This window comes from Camarhynchus parvulus, chromosome 2 (genome assembly GCF_901933205.1).
Source record: "Camarhynchus parvulus chromosome 2, STF_HiC, whole genome shotgun sequence".
NCBI classification, from domain to species: domain Eukaryota; kingdom Metazoa; phylum Chordata; class Aves; order Passeriformes; family Thraupidae; genus Camarhynchus; species Camarhynchus parvulus.
The window spans coordinates 135,425,071-135,445,093 of record NC_044572.1 but is presented as its reverse complement, the minus strand read 5'-3'; the positions used below and the strand labels follow the sequence as shown (position 1 = coordinate 135,445,093).

Sequence of the window (20,023 nt, the reverse complement as noted above, 5' to 3'; positions counted from 1 at the left end):
ACAGGCATATTTTTTGCCATTTAATGTAAAGATTCTGTATTCATTTATTCCTGTTCTCATAGAACAACCTGCAGAAAAGAAATCTCATTTACAGCTATGGTTTCAAAGGTTCTGACACTGAGTTATTATGCTCATTCTTCATTGCTAGAGCAGGACTTCATGTCAAATTAGGTAATTTATTTGGTGGTCACAGGTTATTAATATCCTTCATTCCTAATCTTTGACTAATTTTGTTTTTTAATAATATTTCATGCAATTATTCTTATCAAGTTTTGCTAGACTGGAAATTAAGAACAGTATATTTCTTATTTCTTCTCTCAAATCTGCTACTCAGTAAAACCTTCACATTTAGTCTCTTTTAATACTTTTTTTGTAATTTTCACTTGTCTTTGCAAAAGTGGTATATTTTGATTCAGTATTACAAGTTACAGGTTATATTAAGACCCACGGGTCTCATCTGGATTCATAGAAATGCTACAAAAATCTTTTACATCTATGTCATACAAAAAATGGAACTACAACTAGTCTTATGGTACAGCAGAAAAATAGAGATATTGACAATGGACAAAGATGCCAAGAAAACAGTCTAGAATAGCTTAGCCTAATGTAGTCTAGAATCCTAACTTAGTGGGAAGCCAGCTATTTACTACCAGGGCATTAGAATTTACTTATTTGTCACAAAGCCCTTATAATAGGAGTTTAAATGAAAGTCCTGAGAAACAATTACCATCAAAATTGGTATTAAAAAATATCAGAATATATAGCAATAAATATGAGCATATCTTTAATCTATAATGAACATCTTGGAATTATTTTCATAGATTAGCTTAATAAAAACTGTTAAAGGTAAGAATTCTACTAAAATTCATGAGAAAAATAAATAAACACCTTACTTTTAGAAGAAATGCAAAAAACCCCAGAATAGAATTGAAGTTAAGTAATAATTGCTCTTCCAAATACAGGTGTTCATAGTGATAGAGGTTTTTTGATGGTTTGAGAGGTGTTTTGTTTTTTCTTCTTCTATATTTTTTTGGGGGTTTTTTTCTCAATATTGGAGAAGTAATGATAGCAACTACTATAAGTTGAGGTCTTAATTTTCTCTGGCAGAGAACATTTCTATGGCTGTGTAAAATAGAGTGGGAAAATAAAGCAAAGAATAAAAGTTCAGGAAAATATTAATTATTCTCTAACTTTCTTGGATCTTATGGAATTTACTTATCTGCATGAATCAGAGGAAATTCTAGTAAAGTTCTCCAATATTCTCTTGACAGGAACTATGCAGACCGTTATTTAGAATTTTCATAGCAAACATAGTGAACTGCTTACCACATGCATGTACATGACAGTTGTAAGGTATTTTTTTTTTAATAAAACAAATAATGCTGAACCCATAACTTTGGGGTGTTGGATTGTTTTGCTTTTGGGATTTTTTTCCCTCTTTTTGTTTGTTTGGTTTGGTTTTAATTTTTTTTTTTTTTGTATATCCCTCAGTCACACTAAGCTTCTGGAAAACAGAGTAAAAACTGCAAAAAATCCTGCAAATCCCCACATTTTTGTTTTTTTGTTTGTTTGTTTTAATACCTTTTTTAGATTTGAGATAAAAAATGTGTCACAAGTCTGGTATATCCTGTTTTTGAATGATATTTACTTACTTAACATTTTCACTGATTGATTTAGAATTCTGTTATGACAGAACTACAGTTTTGTAATACAGCGTTATAACATTCTTAATTAATTCAGTTTTATTTCTCAGTTAAGAAATCTTAAATAGGGAGGGAAGTAGTCTCTACTGTTTTAAAATCATGTTTCATTACTAGTAGTGGGAAGTTCACAATTGGTCATGCAATATAGTTAGCACTCCAAAGATATAACTGTGACACAGAGTGGGAGGAAATAATCAAGACAGAGGGATTTGAAGTAACAGACTCATAGAACAGCCCAAGTTGGAAGGGAATTTGAAAAATCATCTGATCCAATATTTCATGGCAAAGGGAGCTGGGATGGGATTACCTAGCATCCTGTTTAGTCTCATTTTGAAAACATCCGGTGATGTAGACTCCCATCACATCTCTGAATAGGTTGTTCTGGGGAATGCTTGTTCTTACAGCCAAAAGAATTCTTTTTATGTCATGATGAAACCTTTCCCAGTGCAGCTTGCACCCATTGCTCTTCCTCCTCTCCACGTGACTCCATGTGAAGAGAGAGCCTCCGATATTTTCGTAGCCACTCTCTAAGTACTGGAATGCTGTGATGAGCCCCGCTCTGCCTGAGCCTTCTCCAGGAGTTAATGCCTTCATCCTTTCCTCATAGGAGAGGTTTTTCAGCCTTCGATTATTTTCATGACCTGCCTTTGCAGTCTGTCTGAATCTTTCTGCATCTTTCATATGCAGCCTGGCAAGCACTGGATAGAGTGGGATGATCACATCTCTACCACTGCTAGTAATGTTCTGCAGATGCAGCCCGGGATCCATTTTGCTTTCACGCTTGCAGCCACACACTGCTGACTCACAGTCAGCTTCTTGTCCACCAAGACCCTCAGGTGTCTTTCAGTGACACTGCTCCCCAGCCAGCACACAGATCATGGCCTGTTCTGGGCTCTTTGGTTCTGTCATCCCAGGGGCAGAATCTTGCAGGTGTTTTTGCAAACCTCAGACAGTTCTTTCTCGCTTGCTCCGCCAGCCTGCCCAGATCTTTCTGTAAGATCTTCCTTCTCACATGTCTGCCTCACCTCATCTCAGTCTGGTGTCATCAGCAAACTTGGTGAGGCTGCTTTCAATCCCATCATCCAGATAATTTATGAAGATATTCAATGTCATGGGGCCCATTACTGATCGTTAGGGAATCCTGTTGTGATAGATTTCCAGCCTGAGTGCAAACCATTGATCATCACCCTTTTAGTGCAGCCTGTTAACCCATTCCCTACCCATCCTGAAGACCACCCACCCAATCTGTATCTTGCCCTTTTGTGCAGGAAAAGAATGTGGGAAATTGTGTTGAATACTTTGCTGAATTTCAGGTAAGCAACATCCACCACCTCTCTCCTTGTATATAGCAGATATTAAAGAAAGTCAAAGGAAAAGAACTAAGTAGAGAAAAAAAGAAACTCAAAAGTCAAAGAAGTCAAAACTAGGGTCTGAGAGGTTTATGGCAATTAAAGGAATTAGACTAAGAGGATGGGATTTTTAAATTACTTTAAATTTTCTGGAGTGAGACTGGGATATTACTGCAAGACATATAGATGATTTGTAATGAATTTTCACCTGTTGAAGTTGTATGGGTTTTGTAAAGTTTTGTAAAATTGCAGAAACTGCACTGTGATCTCAGTTGCCTTACATGTTGAATTATTCAGTTTTATTCTCTCTGCACAGGAAATAGAGATTAACCTTTCTGGTGTAGTATTCTGCTTCCACTCTGCCATAAAGCAACACTAAATTCTTAATTAGGAACCAAGCCATATATTTTAATTAAATGCAACTAGAAAAATATTTACTTGAGCATGATCTGAATCACTGCAGACTGTCTGGTTGGATTTTGATAGAAACTAATCTTTTACAACTCAGTTTTTATTCCTCATCTGGTTAGTCCTGTTTATAGTCAGAAATATGAGAGGATAGGGAAATTAGTTCCTTTGGAGCATGTTCAAAAAAGTCTACTACATGCTGAATGGATTATGAATTTCTTGGAAAATCAAGAAATACTCTGACAAATTTTTTTTAAACATGTTATGCCGTCTTATCCTAGAAAACATAAATTTCATATATACTTGATTTTCATAAGAATGAGGGAAACAGGGAGGGAACAAAAAAGGGTTAATATAGCTTCGAACAGTACCAGGCTTGGACTCCTGATAAGTTCACAGAAGTCAAATTGGAGTCATCAATCTAATATATATGGAGGTTCATATACTACTAATACTGAATTGGTAAATTCTGATTGTTTTATCATGTTTCATACAGTGAAATAAAATACAAAACTCAAGCTGTAAGAAAATGCAAGATTTTTTTTTTAATTTCTAGCCTCGAATGAGGCAAAATGCAGAAAATACATCAGGGTATTAGAAGCATTTAAAATTTCAAAGGAAAAAACAGTCCAAACCATATTGGTTCTATATGTCTTTTCTTATTAGCAATTCCATGCTTTGGAGATTAGTTTGTGGGGGCTATTTGAGGAAAATTAGAAGACAAAAGGAGAGCAGAGGAGTTTGGGTGGCTGGTGGTTTGGTCCACTCTTAAAAGACTTTCCCCTTACCAGATTTTTTGCTGAATCACAGTGCCTATTTTCCAGAATTCATTATGAAAAATAGCAATACACAGTTGTTTTTTTTTTCCCAGTCTCTCTGTAGGCTAAATGTCTCTTTATGACTTTCATAGTGAAAATACAATATTTCTCATATTTTGATAATACAGAGTAAAAGATTAGGCCTAGGCATAGACAGATTTTTGGTTGCCATTTGGCTGCTGTAAGATTTGGCGGCTGTTGTGCTGACTGCCTTCAACCAAAGGGTGTTAATCTCTTTGGGATTCCACTGGGAAGGAGAGAAAGAATGGAAAACATTACAGAGAGTCAAATTTCAGCAATAAATTGTTCAAGTTAATTCTTTCTTTTTTTATTGTACAAAGGATATATTTACATATAATGTCCACATGGAGTTATATCTATAATATCTGTATTTTTTTATGTGGAATTTTTCTATTTAGTTAAATGCATGATGTTTTAATGCTACCTTATTCATTTAATCATAATCAAAATAAAACTAAGGTAAATAATACATATTTTTACATGTTACAATAAAAAGGAATTATTCATATTTTTAAAGGAAATTCGATTATATATATGACATTTAATCTCTTTTCTACATAATCTTTTTGTAAGTTTTATATGTGTATAATCATACCCATACATATGCATGACTGCAGCTTCACCAAGCTAATAAAAATAAAGCTTTGAATTAGGTCAATAAAAAACCTTAAAAGATATGCAGCATTTCTTTGTTTTAGTTAAGGAGGTTTATTTAAAGTTTCTATGACATATTTACTGATTTTTTTTCCTTTTTTTTTTTTTCTCTTTACTATAAATAAATCTAGCTGGTCACTGTGGTATCCCAGACCTTATAGTCAATGGACAAGTGATAGGAGAAAATTATGGCTATAGAGACACAGTTGTTTACCAGTGCAGTCCTGGTTTTCGGTTGATTGGCTCTTCTGTAAGAATCTGCCAACAGGATCACAACTGGTCTGGCCAACTTCCATCCTGTGTGCGTAAGTAAGCATGGCAGCACATACTGATTGATGTTACAGGAATATCTGTGTCAAACAAGATGAGGATTGAATGGTCCTCAAAAGTATGGGGACACATAAAATCTGTGATTCATCTATCAGGCGAAGTTAAGTGTTGTCACCTAAAATGTCCACTGCATCTTTTTGGTGACTGAATACCTGCTGTTTCAGATATGAAAATTCTTCAGAAAGTGATAGGATTTATGAATGTCACTACTCAAATTTGAAAATGGCTTTATGACCTGCAGTGGCTTTTGGAAATATTTAATGTGTATTTACTTTCACTGCTTCAGTTAGATAAGTAAATACTGTTGAAGTAAACTGTCAACACTGCAGATTAAAATGTTTTCTTTACCAAAATTTTTTTTCTTCTTCTTCTTCCTCACAGAGGTGGTGTTACTTTGATTTGTTGTTTTGGTGTTCCTTTGAGTGAATATTGTGCTTTGTTAATGAGGTTTCTTTTGCATGATAAGTGTGCCAAGCCATCACATGAAAGACCTTTAAGTAATAACATAAAATGATTTTTTTAATTTAGGAAAATTTTAGATTTCTCTAAGCACTTTAAAGTAGATTACCAGTATTTTACAGGTAATATTAGTGTATTGAAACTGTATTAATCTGCCTCTAAATATCCTGTGGCTCTATCTTTGAAGCAGAAATTCTCTTAATGCCAAGTCATAGCACGCAATGTTAATTCATTTATTCTGTGACGTTTTAATATTTATTTTTAATTACCAATTAACCATTTTTTTACCAACAGTTTGTTACAAAATAGAAGAAAATATTTCCGAAGTGATTTTGATAATTTTGTGAATATTAATTTGTGTCCAATTTTCCTTACTTTACTTTCATCTGGTTTTTGTAGGCATAGAAAATAAACTTTACCTTTTTTAGATAGATTTTTTTATAAACATTAAAAAAAATTCACTGTGCCAATAGTTCCGGGGTTTTTTTTCAAAAAATAGTCATAAATTTATAGCCTCACTAAGTATTTAGGCCACAAAGATAAAATATTGAGTTGATAATAAGACAAATTTGTAAGAAATAATACTTGAGGAACTAAGGTAGTGAAATATTTTCTTTCAATTCCCGACTATGCATAATGAAAATCTAGTGCTTGCTTTTCTCCTGCTTCTTCAAAGAGTTTTCTTCATTTGCTTTCATTACTGCTTGTCAAATTCTGTTCAGTTTATTTAAAAATTTAATTAAGTTCCTGAAAATGAATTCATCATGGAAAATGCAAAGTATCTTATAATATCCAAACTTAAAAATACTATTATATAATTATTATCTATTGTATAATAAATAATGAAAAGTGATAACAACTTGTTCTGTTTTTGTTTGTTTTTTTTTTTTTTTGACTGGTGCTATGCTAGCTGTCAGCTGTGGTCACCCTGGTAGTCCTATTTATGGAAGAACAAGTGGAAATGGTTTCAACTTCAATGATGTTGTGACATTTTCATGTAATACTGGGTATGTTATGCAAGGACCAACCAAAGCTCAGTGCCAAGCTAACAGGCAGTGGAGCCACTCACCTCCAATATGCAAAGGTAAGAAAGCAGCATTTACAGGTTTACAACTAGATGTTGTAAAATTAGGGCTGGAAAATAAACAGAGGGTAAAGGAACACAAGATAAAGTGATTCCTTTCTCACCAACAGAGAGACTGATTAACTAACATAATAATCTTATTAGTAAAGACTTTTTGTGATGCTATGATTTTTTACAGTTGGGTTGCCAGGATAACAGTTGCAGAGAAACTTTCTTATGTGTCTGTAGACTGTATTGCTTTTTAAAAAGTTGTCTCTACAAATTACTGAAGCAAAATTATGGAGAGATAATTAAGAGCTTAAATCCTGAAATATTTTTATCTCCATTTTTAGCCAATATAGTTCTAGGAGACACATAAGAAAAGCTACTTTTCTTCCTTTTACATTTCCATTGGTACTTCACAGAGCATCTTGACTTTGACAATTGCTATTCTAATTTATTAACCTTGTCCATTTGTGTTCTTAACGCTTCTAGATATTCTTTCACTTAGAAAAATAATTCTTTCACTTAGAAAAATAACAGTATTATATTAGTCCTATTTAATTTTTCATAAACAGTTTTAAGAAGGTTTTGTCATCCCTATATTTTTAAAATTTCTATGTGTTTTTAAATAATTGGGTTTTTTAGAAAAATGTACTTTTTCCTGTAACTTGCATGTACATATGCAGAAATTCTAATGATTGTTCTTCAGCAACTTCTCTGCAGCTTCTCTGTATTTTTATATGTGCATAAACTAAATAATGTATTTTTATAGAAGTTTTATTGACCGTATTTTCTTTTCAATAGGTGTTCTCCACTTTTATTTGATTACTTTCCCCTAAGAGATACTGCCAAATAGTTTACAGAACTTAAATTTCCAAGGAACTCTTTATTGATGAGAAGACATTATTTTCTAAATTTACAGTACTAAATATGTACTGTGTGCTTAGGGTACCTACTTAATCTCATTTTCAATCCAGTTGCTATCAGTCACCTTGGTATTCTCATATTGCAGAGTAATGTGCCAAAGTGCTGACAGCTTATTGGTGTGCAATAAGTTGATCAGGTTGCTCTTTGAAACTTTACACAGTTCTGAAATTGTATATTGGTTTTAGGAGAGATTTTAAAAACAATAAGTACTCATCTTGTGTTGGACATCATTAATCATGTCAACAATGTGCAGTGAAATCCATTCTAATATGATTTTATTTTATTTGCTAAGAAGTTAAATAATAATATAGTGTTTCCTTGCATATTTGTAAACTACCAAAAGTGCAATATTATAGAAAGGCTGCACACTGTTGTGAAGTCTTTCCTTTTGTCCCATAAATTTGTCATGTAAATTCAGTGCACTTGCTGTTATACTATTAACAACTTTATTAAATGTCTAGCTTCTTAGCCAACCATAATAATTGTGTAAAACTATTGAAATGGTCGAAGTTCCTTGTATTTTGTTTCAAGTGCTCACTACTCCTGAATAATGAATAAATTCTTTTCTTTACTTTAAATACATGCTTAGTAACATGAACATAGACAACATTCTCAGGCCCATGGTGTGATTCTTAGGGCTGTCTTGTGCAGGGTCAGGAGCTGGACTTCAATGATCCTTGCAGGGAGGTAAAAAGAAAAGGACAGAAATGTAGCTCAGGCTTTCCTCCAGGAAAAGAAAAATATTCAATATCGACCATCAATGTAGCTAACAAATTGTTCTGTCCTTTACTATTAAAGAAGTAAAATACAAACAGAAATCTACTTCTGTCCTTGGAAAAGGTATGTTTTCTAGGCTTTTAGTATCAATATTTGAGATCTGCTAGAAGAAGCGCACAAGCAGGCAAAATAATTTAGAATAGGAGCTAGAGAGGACATGAGCCATAAAATTACTACATTAAGTGATTTAGGTAGGAAAAAGGATCTTGAATTGCATCTAGCAATACCATTTTTCCTTGCAGATTACAGAGCTTTTCAGCATATTTTAATACTTTCATATACAGACATCCATGCATATTTATCTCTGAAATCCAACAAACGTGAATGCAGGGTCCTGTACCTGGGGAAGGAAGAGTAACCCCAGTAACCCCATGCACCAATGCAGGCTGGGGGTGGAAAGCAGCTCTGCAGAGAAGGACTTGGGGGTCCTGGTGGACAACAAACTGTCTACAAGCCCAGCAGTGCCCTTGTGGCCATGAAGGCTAGTGTTGTCCTGATGTGCACTAGGAAGAGCATTACCAGCAGCTGAGGGAGGTGATCCCACCCCGCTACTGAGCCCTAGTGAGGAATATCTGGAGAACCTGGAGTGTGTCCTGCTGAGCGCTACAAAGATTATTAGGGACTGGAGCATCTCTCTTACAAGGACAAGCTGAGGGAGCTGGGCCTGTTCAATCTTGAGAAAAGGTGACTGAGAGGGGTCTTCATCACTGTCAGTAACTGAAGGGAGGGTGTCAAGAGGATGCAGCCCTGCTCCTCTTGGTGGTGCCAAGTAAAAAGATGAGACGCAATGGATAGGAACTGATGCATAGGAAATTCCACCTGAATACACATGCAGATATATAGATTTGCACATATATAAACATGCAATTGATTGTAAGGATATAGGGATAGCAATTTTTATGGGAACTTTGGTTTTCTAGAAAAAAAATTATTCACTTTGAATAAGTGATAATGTGTTTCCTTGACCAGAGGAAACCATATAAAAACTGTTAAATTAATCTTCATGACCCCCAAAATAAGTACTATACTGAACTCACAGGTAGCTGTAAGACACAAAAAAGAGAGGGAAAAATCTATATTCAGAAATTTTCAAAAATATATCTTTTGAAGTGCTAAGAACTCAAAAAATTCATCAGTATTCTTAACCATGAAAGCTGACCTCTATTTTTAAAATATCCTATCCACTTGTTGGTATATGTTCTTATTCTGTCAGATTCACCACAGTCTTACCTAACTGACCTTGTGCCCTTTAGCTCAAAGCATCTGTCTTAAAGGTGATCCAGTATCAAAATGGTATAGGAACATAAGTATGTTTGCATTTCTGTGTATGTTAGACCAAAATCACATCTAGCCCCAAAATATGTTTATATTTGTGGACAACAGTGTGTGTCAAGACAGGAATGTAAATTCATTTTATTGGTATGTTCAGTAACTTTTAGTGGCAAATAATTTTACAGTATTATCACACTATAAAGAAGCATTTCTTTATATTTGCTCTGGGTTTAACTTCTTCTGGCTTTAGCGTCTTGTCGTTTCTGTTCTTCTTCCTAATTCACTACCATTATATAAAAAGTTAGGGTATATAAAACCAGCTTATACACTTCTTATACAAAGAATAGGAGACCATTTTAGGAGACTGTATTATTATGGCTCTCAAGTCTGTGCTCTTTTTCTTTTTAGTGGTCAATTGTTCGGATCCTGGAATTCCTGCAAATTCTATAAGAGAAAGTAAAATTGAACATGGAAATTTCACGTATGGCACAGTGGTATTTTATGACTGCAATCCTGGGTATTTTTTGTTTGGCTCTTCAGTTTTAATATGCCAACCAAATGGCCACTGGGACAAACCTCTACCTGAATGCATTAGTAAGTAGATAATGAGTTTGCTTTTACAAAGAATGTGAACTAGATGAGGTATTATTTTACACAACATTTTCATCAGTCTCATGACAACAATTATAATAATCATATTTATATACATTTGTGTGTGTGTGGTTCTGATGGAGGGTCTCAGTAGCTGCTGAAATAGCAGTTATGTTGTTCTTGTATGTAGCAAATAACATAGAATACTTATGAAATGCAATAGCCATACAAACATCTCTGGATGCTCCAGCATAATAATCCCTGATAGCAGAGATGCAAGGTCAAAACCTGTCCATTGACTTCACCAGTAACAGCACTGTAGAACACCTAAGACGTCCTCTGGACAGTGTCCTCAGTTTACCACACTAATATTTGTACCTGAACATCATACTCATACATAACCTATTCACTAAGGCAAGTGCATCAACACAAGTAGGTTATTTTTATTCTGGTTTGCCATGAACAACTTTCTAACTGTGATGCAGATACAGCCAGAGATGTTTCTTAGACTTTTAATTGGATGAGACATTGATTTACCTGGTTCTCTACTAGTCTGTGAAAAGGGTTTCGTTTAGGATCAACATCTTTCACTGAGAAAAGCTTCTTTTCTAGAGATTAAAGGAAAACAGTCCAAAGGTTACGTATTCAGGAATCATGGACTGATATTTGCAATACTGTAGCTATTTGTTCTCAGGAGGCTTCACTAGTTCTACTATCACCTCTCAAAAAATAAGAAAATAACTTTTTTTCTTATTAGCGATAAAAATTTCAGTTATGGAACTTGTCTCTTTCTTTGATGGGATAAGTAGCTTGATTGCAAGTCACAGTTAAACCTAAAACAAAGTGTCTGCTGGTCACAAATTAAATTTAAAGGCAACATTACCATTTCAAAAAGAGAAATATTCCTTAATAGTATCTCGAAAGAGAAATTAATTTAAAGGTAAAGTTGCAAAGATTTCTTCCTTCTACATTTGTATTTTAATCTCTTAGTCATTTTTTATCTGAATTGTCACAAGTAATTTAATAAGGCAGCCTTTATTTTTCTTTTAAAAGAGCTTTGGGAATAAAAGGGATATATATACTTTTGAAAGGGCATTTTCTGCTTTATTTGTGTCATTTTCATAGAGGGGTCAATGAATTCTACCTAAGTGGTATTCATGGTATTTTGTAATCATAAGCATACCAAAAGTTTTTAAGAGCTTCTGGAGTGTTTTGCAAATTATTGCTGGAATGATACTCTTTACAATTGTGTGTGTTGATAGCACAAGGAGTAATGGTTTAAAATAAAAAGAGTTTGTTTAGATTAGATATAGAGTTGTTTTTTTTGTTTTTGGTTTTGTTTTAATGAGAGTGGTAAATAGAAAAGAAGAAAATTAGTTAGTATTTGAAAAAAAAAGAAACTCAATCAACTTCTCATATGAAATCCCAGCCTGAAAACATTAATATCAAATTAAATTTTGTAGAATGCATAATCATATCAAGGGTAATATTAAGGGTGCTATAATTTTAAAGTCAATTATTAGGGATCCATGACTTCTAGATATAAATGTAAATAGAAAAGTATGTACAGGAAAGCCCAAAGTTGGAAACTGTAAGGTACCAGTATGAAATTAACTATGTCCTTTATGACATCTGAATAGGGCAAAAGAATCAATCAAGAATACTACAGATAACAAAATATTCTGAAAAACTGAATGTTCTTCAGAGGATAAAGGTCTAATTTTGTTGAAGCCTGCATGACCAACATGCCTTTTTCTTGATGACGTTCTAAGTTTTCATTCTCAGAAATTATCCATAACTGATAGTAAATTTTAGTTAGAAGCAATTGATTAAAAAATAACACGCTGACAACAAGGGTTTGTTATGTGAAGTTGACTATTCTGGCTGTTTTACTCAAAGTCTTCAAAGCAGAACAGTCACAGGGGTCAGCAACACTAGGTGGGAATCAAAGTTGGTCAATAGTTTAGCATATTCCTAAATCCTTTGTGATCCTGTCAGGAAGATTCTGCACCTTGGTGGACCAGAAAGGTTGGACATTTGGGAGAACATGTCATTAAATGCAAATCAGTATATACATAAATTAAAGCTCTAATACCATAATAATAATTTAAGAAAGAAAAATTGCCATATATGAATTTGATCTTATTCTGTATTGTACAATCATGGTACTGTTGCATGCATCTGAAATGCCATGGAATTGAACACATCCTTGACCCTGATCAATCTTCTGATCTGGATTTTTCTTTAATAAAAAGTCCTGCTGAAAATAGTATTTAATGCGATGAAATTTTCATAAAAATTACAGTTGTATGATTTAGCAGCTGATTCTACTTCACTGATATTTGCAGCTCTAATTTGTGGGCTTCATGGTACATAAATACAAATATCTCTGGCAAAGATAATCTACATACCATGGACAGATGTAAGATAAGAAATCAAACATCAGGCCTAGATTCATTTTGTGTACATAGTGAATTGATTTATGAAATTTTGGTTTATAATTTTTGTGCATTTCCCAAACTTGATTTATTTAGCTTGCTTTTAAATTAACTCCTTGCCCTGAATTATTAAAAGAGGGACTAAGTTCTGCATATTCTCTGCCACAGCAGTGACTCTGGCAAATACTGTGTTCCTGTAATTTTTCTCTGAAGAGTATAAGGTGTGTGCATGTGTTCATGACATAAAGATCAACTTAGTGAATGAGTGGTTTTGAACATCTATATATGTATCTAAAATATCTTTTTTTGACACCTCCAAACATTTCTTTCATAGCTTTTGGTCTGAAGCATATTTTGCATTCTAATCCCATGATCTTCCCCCTTCCCACAAACCCTAGAAATGTTAACCCCTTCACAAAGTTTATGCGTGCAGTTGTAAAAATGAAAAGTAAAAATTGTAGGATCAGTGATAATAACCTTCTTTTATCTCCAATAATTATGCATTGTAGTGATTGACTGTGGACATCCTGGAGTTCCTCCGAACGCGGTCCTGTCTGGAGATAAATACACCTTTGGCTCTACTGTTCATTACACCTGCACGGGGAGACGGTCGCTGTTGGGGCAGGCGTCTCGCACATGTCAGTTAAACGGACACTGGAGTGGATCTCTTCCTCACTGCTCAGGTAATATTTGTGCATTAATGACTGTATCCTGAAGTGATTTTAAATATATTTTGATTTTTTCAGAAGGCCGTTTAAAAATCTGAAAAATCACGCATAAAGCTGAATTACCAACTCAGTAGAAGTAAAAAAGAAAAAGTAAAAACAAAGTAAGCATAAAGTATTAGCTAGGAAATAATCCACAAGAAGTAGACTTTCTTGGTGGCACTTAATATGAACAAGAAATTTCACATTCAATTGACTGTTAACGAAACCAGTTTGCTTTGAAAATATCTTTTTCAAAATATTATGTGATTTCTGGCAAGAGCATTAATTTCTGCAGTGAAATCTTGCAGCATTGTCTCTTCAAGATGATGGGTTAATTTTCTTATATTTTTTTCTTTCAACTTGCAAATGTCTACTGGCTTGATGACACCTCAGATATAACTTGATTGTGTAATACATCCATCTGTATAATAAGGCCAGGTAGGCTCCACATAATTTCAAGGCAGGGTGCTCAGTTTTTGAGGGAACACTATCTAATCCTTGTAATAGTTTAGCCCTCACTGAAGTCAAGATATGTTTTCTGAAGAACTTTTTGCTTAGGAATATTGTATTTCAAAACTTCATTTTGATTCACTTTAAGAGCAGTGATTAAGTGAAAAACAGAAATCCAAGTCACACGCTAATTTGGGATTTGATTAAATCCCTTTTGTTATTGCAGACTACGTAAACAAATACTGTGATGAAGGTTAACCATGTTATCAGTTTTAATTCTCAGTAAATACTGGTGGAAGTTCGTTCTTGTCCTGCATATGTTTCATAATTTAATTGAAGAAATCAGAGGAGTTTTGAATCTTATTTGAACCAATGTAATTCAGAGAACTTAGACGTGTTTAATGGCAGAAAATAATAAGTAAATAATTGACTTTTTTTTTAAGATTAGATCCATGCCAAAAATAGAAGTGAAAAATAATAGATGTGCTCTACTAGTTTCACATTCGAAATCCAAGATTATTTACAGTATTAGTAAATAATATCATCATAGAATACTGGAAGTCAGAAGGACCTTTACAAATCATCTAGTCCAAGCTCTGGTTATAGGTAAGGACGTCTTTCCTAGCCATCGTAGAATGGTTTGTGACAGAAGGGACCTCCAAAGATCTTCTAATCCTCCCTTACTGCAATGAGAAGAGATGTGTTCAACTAAATCAGGTTACTCAAAGTCCTGTTCAACCTGACCTTGAACACTCCCAGGGGTGTTGCATCCACAAGTTCTCTGGGCAGCCAGTTCCAGTGACTCACATCGTAAGAAATGTCTGCTTTATGCCCAAACTAAACTTAGTGTCTTTCAGTTTAAAATTGTACTCTCTTCTCCTGTCACCACAGACCTTGATAAAAAGCCACAGTACATCTTTCTTCTATATTTTATGTATTGAAAGGCCACAATGGGGTCTTCTGAAAGCCTTCCTTTCTTCAGGTTGAACAGCCCAAATTCTCTCAGCCTTGTTGCAGAGCAGAGGTGTCCCAGCCCTCAGATCATATTTATTGAATTCCTCTGGACCTCCTCTAAGAGTTCTTTGTGTCTGTTATATTGGAAACCTCAGAAATGGATACAGTAGCCCAGGTGGAGGTCTCACATATTCTAAACCTTTTTAGTTTGTTTTTTTCCTCTCCTGCCCTTATCTCTTCAGTGTAATCAGTTATAAACTGATTATCAGCTGCAGTTTCAGGATACAAAATTTTACATCCTAAGGCACAGACTTAGTTGAAAATAATATGAAATATTAAAATAGAGCTTCTTGGTTAAAATATTCCATTAAAGTGTTGGAAGAATTTTGCAGTATCTGAACCTTCTCCTGCAAACTCTCAAGAACCTAGAATGGGACAAAACCTAGAAAAATGTACACCTAATTTAATCCTTAAACTTTCTGTTAATAAAGCAGAAGGAAATTTGGCACAATGAAGCAAAGATCAAGTTCTTATTATCTGTAATTTTAAAGGTATGCACTATAAATCAAACGTTAATGTAAAATAATCTTATTTATGAAATAATGATATATTTAGGTATTTGCAAATTTGAACTATTTTAATAAAAAGTGGTTTTACAGACAGAATTAATCCATATTTATTTGGGGGGAAATATCCTCTTTAGATAAAATCTAAGGCTACTTATTGTAGTTTTTCATAGTATTAATAAGAAAAAGAAATTAAAAATCTAAATTGTGAATTGCAAAAATGATTTAAGAAATAGACAAAAATATCAAGGAATTTAGCCTAAAAATGCACATGAAAATATGAAAGCATCCCTACTGGAAATAGGACTATTCTATAGTATTTCTCCAATTAAAATAAATAAGCGTTGGAATATCTCAGGATATTATGAGTGAGGTCCATGATTTTTTTAAATTGTTTTTCTTCCTACACATAGAAAACTCTAATCAGATCTAATTAATTTTTATTAATACTTTAAAAAAAATTCCTTGACATAGGAACATTTGAATGTTAATCATAATGAATTGAGTTGTAGAGAATAAAACTCTTGTTTTCTTTAACATGACTTTACCCAACTATAATTCTCAGTAAAATTTTGAGATTTTCTTTTCAAAGTTTATGTCTGAAATAGTTTCTCATTATACAATAATTTGCAGTTCATGACAGAGAATTTCTATATTTTGCATCTAAAATCTGTTAAATCATCCGTTTTCATAATCATCAGCTTACTATTAGCCTTTAAATCGGTTTCTTCATTTTAATGCATATAAAAACATTAAAATTTGCATGTTTGTTTTCATTTTTCATACTATATAATATAGAATATTTAACTGAGAAAAGATGCAGCATACTTGTCCTTTTAGTATATGAAAAAGAATTTTAAAAGAAAATGCTAGATCAGTGAACATAAGGTTTCTAAATTTTGTAACATCATGACAGTTTCTTGTCATGTGACATTGAGCTAGAAGGAATTTTCATGTCCCATTGATATACACTGGCATTTATAAACACTTTTCAATCATCATATGCATATCAGATGGAGTCAGAAATTTTTTGCAATGTAGAATTCCTCATAAGTGCAGCAAGGGTTGTAAATAGTCTAAATATCCTCCATTTCATCAAGACTTAACGTCAACTGAGAATTTGTTACACATGTGAGAGAAGGATGGCTCATAACTAACTGTAAAAACAATTTAGTTGAGTCTGCATGAGGTAATAAAAATATGTTCTCTTAAACTTCATCACAGCCTACAACTACCTCATGAGGGGAAGAGAAGGGGCAGACACTGATCTCTGTGGTGAGCAGTAACAGAGCCCAAGGGAATGGCCTGAAGCTGTGTCAGGAGAGGCTTAGGTTGGATATTAGAAAAAGGTTCTTCACCCAGAGGGTGGCTGGGCACTGGAACAGGCTCCCCAGGGACATGGTCACAGCACCAGCCTGACAGAGTTCAAGAAGGGTTTGGACAATGCTCTGAGGCACCTGGTGTGACTCTTGGGGATGGTGCTGTGCAGGGCCGGGAGCTGGACTCAGTGACCCTTGTGGGTCACTTCCAACTCAGCTTATTCTGTGACTCTTTGATTCCATCACATCTGATGTGATTAGTCATTTAGAAAAATTATTTCTGTAACCTTCAATCAAAGGAGCTGGTGGTTAACCTTCCTAAAATAAGAAATCTAATAATCCGTAGTAATAATTAGGTATTAGAAAAGAACACATGATTTCACTTAGAAGAAGAATATGTGATTTCTGTTTGGCATAGCAAATAACCTATTTTCATTTTTTCATCATAAAATTCTTTTAGGCATAATGTTAAATAACTTGCCAACAACTGAACTGTTATTATGGAGACTTTACAAGTGTAGAATGATGAGTAGGCCCTGTTCCAATTTTGTCATAGTCTAACTAAATACTACTAGAAAATGTAAGCTACAGATTCCCAAAACAAAACAAACAAACAAACAAACAAACAAACAAACCACCAAAAAAACCACCCTTGATCTAGGAATTAATTTTTTTTAATGATTTCAAAAAATATGAAGTAGACTTTTTTTGTACCTAGAGGGTTGTTAAGTCACCTAAGTACCTTGGACATAAATTATTTTAAAGCTTATAAAGTGTTTTTGCTATAATTTGGGACTATTTGCAATTTCTTTTTAAACAGGGCTGGCAATCTGCTTTACTGATCTGTGTCACATAATGAAATGGATAAGCAGAGAACAGCCTAACTTCTCAGCCTGTGATTTGGAAGCAGACAGCTAACCCTTTTACTTACTTGAGTGTATTTGTTATTTATGAAATAATTTAAATACATAGTACCATGTACTTCTTAGACATAATGGACTAAACCAAGTATTTGCTCATGCACCATAGTTTTCAATCTACTCTTCTGCCTTCACTATTGAGTTCTGAACATACTTTTGTCAGTAGAGAGTTGTGTCCAACAGCATTTTTTAGACATATACAGTGCCAACTAAGGCAGCAGAACACTTGTTTTTCTCTGCATGTAAGACTCTAGGGTGCTAACTTCCCACAGAACACCCCTCCAGTGAGTTTGGCACTTTTGGTCTTTTGCATATTTAGAGTTTGCAAATTTGTTTACTATTTCTTTATAAATTTGCTCTTATTATTTCTATTTAAGCTTAGACAAACCCCAGAAAATCTGCATGACAGATTTTATATATATAGTAGGATTAATTCTTTCTACCTGATTCTTGAAATATTTCATTTTCATTTAAAATAGTATAACAACTACAAAGTAATGAAGATTTTCTCTCAAAAATATTGACATGTTTGACATAATTTTTGTCTAGAAGACCTTCATTTTATTTGGAAGTTGTTAGAAAAACAGATGGGTTATGAGGAAGAAACCAGAACAGTGGAGCTCCAAGAATTCCAGAATTCAAATCTTCAGTATTGAAACTCAGGAATATAATACACCTTAATCTCTTTTTACGCAGAAAACTATCTTAAAGTTCTCTAAAATAATAAAGTAGATGATTCTAAGTAAATATTAAAAGATTCAAACAAATGAGCTGATGTTCATATCGTGTTACCTAGAACTTCCTAAAAGTTATTATAAGGACTTAGATTATAATCTTAGATATTATGATTACTTTTTATTGTTATCATTATTACTGTGTTGATTATACTAAAATTTATACACAGCAGATTGCATTTAACATTATTAATTTATTTGTATATAAATACAAACATGTTTACCATTAACCCTCTATCTTAGAATTTTCTGAAACATTTATATCTGAGGGAGATTTTAGCTATCAGGCAGTTTTGACGTGATGTTCCAACATTTCTAGGATGCAGGAAAATACTTCATATCTGTTCCAACTCTAGTGATACCATAAAACTAAGAAATATTTTATGAATACTAGTTATACACAAGAAAATTGTCTTTGTAATCAGGACCTTGGTTTTCCTCAGAATTCCTTTTTTTAAAATGAAAAATTCCCAAGGTTTTGTGCTTGTCTTTCCCTCCCCTCTATTTTATTTGATAATTCTGTTATCAAAATTTCAGCATGGTATATGGGGAATTTGAGAAAATTGTAATTCTTCTTCTGCAATAGTATAAAATAAGTAGAAAAAATAGTAGCGGATCAAGTAATTTTGCATTTATAGGGATTCACACCCACTGATATATATATGGGGATTTTAAAAAATCATATATCTTTATGAACTTATTTATAAATACATAGAGACATGCTTTATAAATGCAGAATCATAATAATATTTCATAAGTATTCTAATCTTTGTACTCTAAAATCTAGGTGATACAGCTGGTTCTTGTGGTGATCCAGGTATCCCAGGCCATGGGTCTAGGGAAGAAAACAATTTTAAAATTAAAAGCACGATACATTTCAGCTGTGATATTGGATATATCCTGCATGGCTCAGAAGAAAGAACATGTTTGGCAAATGGAAGCTGGACAGGTAGACAACCTGAGTGCAAAGGTAAGTCAAAGATCCACTTAAGTTTTAAGCTGTGTTTTTAATACTGTTGATCAGAAAACCAATTTTGCATTGCCAGCTTTCTGTTGTGAACAGGGTGCAGTTATTTTGGACTGAAAAGTTTTTTCAAATAAGTTTTGCACTATAGCAGTGGCTTGACATCAGGTGAAAAAATTTGAAACCAGTTCCTTGAAGCGGTCGAGCTGGAGAAAGATTGTCCTTCTCAGACGTCCCGGCTAGCTATCCAGCACCACTAGCAGTAGGGGGCACTATCCCGATCTCCGTGGGTCGGGACAGCACCTAAGGCAAACGCTCTGTGCTATGACAGCAGCGCTGCTTTGTGGTAGGACGCGGCTTGGCTTATGGCTACAGTCAGCAGAAAGAAGAGAGCACTCTCCAGCTGTGGTGAATCCAGATTTATTCAGTTCCAGGGGAACCGACAACCAAACAGAACAAGGCAGAGGGTGCAACAGCTTATAAGGAGAGAGGGAATCAGGGGAGGAGTCAGTCTTTGGACAAATGGAGTTTCAGAGGGGAGTGGGATACAAAAGATTGACTTAGGGAAAACCCCAATGGGGATAACTTGAGGGTGG

General features: G+C 34.0%; 1 protein-coding gene across 1 annotated transcript in view; it reads left to right on the top strand.

Moving 5' to 3' along the window:
* CSMD3 (CUB and Sushi multiple domains 3) overlaps positions 1–20,023 on the top strand; it is a 577,112-nt gene that overhangs the window by 517,209 nt on the left and 39,880 nt on the right. The window contains exons 54-58 of the mRNA XM_030971761.1: positions 5,085–5,258; positions 6,653–6,826; positions 10,193–10,378; positions 13,323–13,496; positions 19,251–19,433. Coding sequence (XP_030827621.1) covers positions 5,085–5,258; positions 6,653–6,826; positions 10,193–10,378; positions 13,323–13,496; positions 19,251–19,433 — 891 coding nt within the window. The remainder of the gene's footprint in view (positions 1–5,084; positions 5,259–6,652; positions 6,827–10,192; positions 10,379–13,322; positions 13,497–19,250; positions 19,434–20,023) is intronic.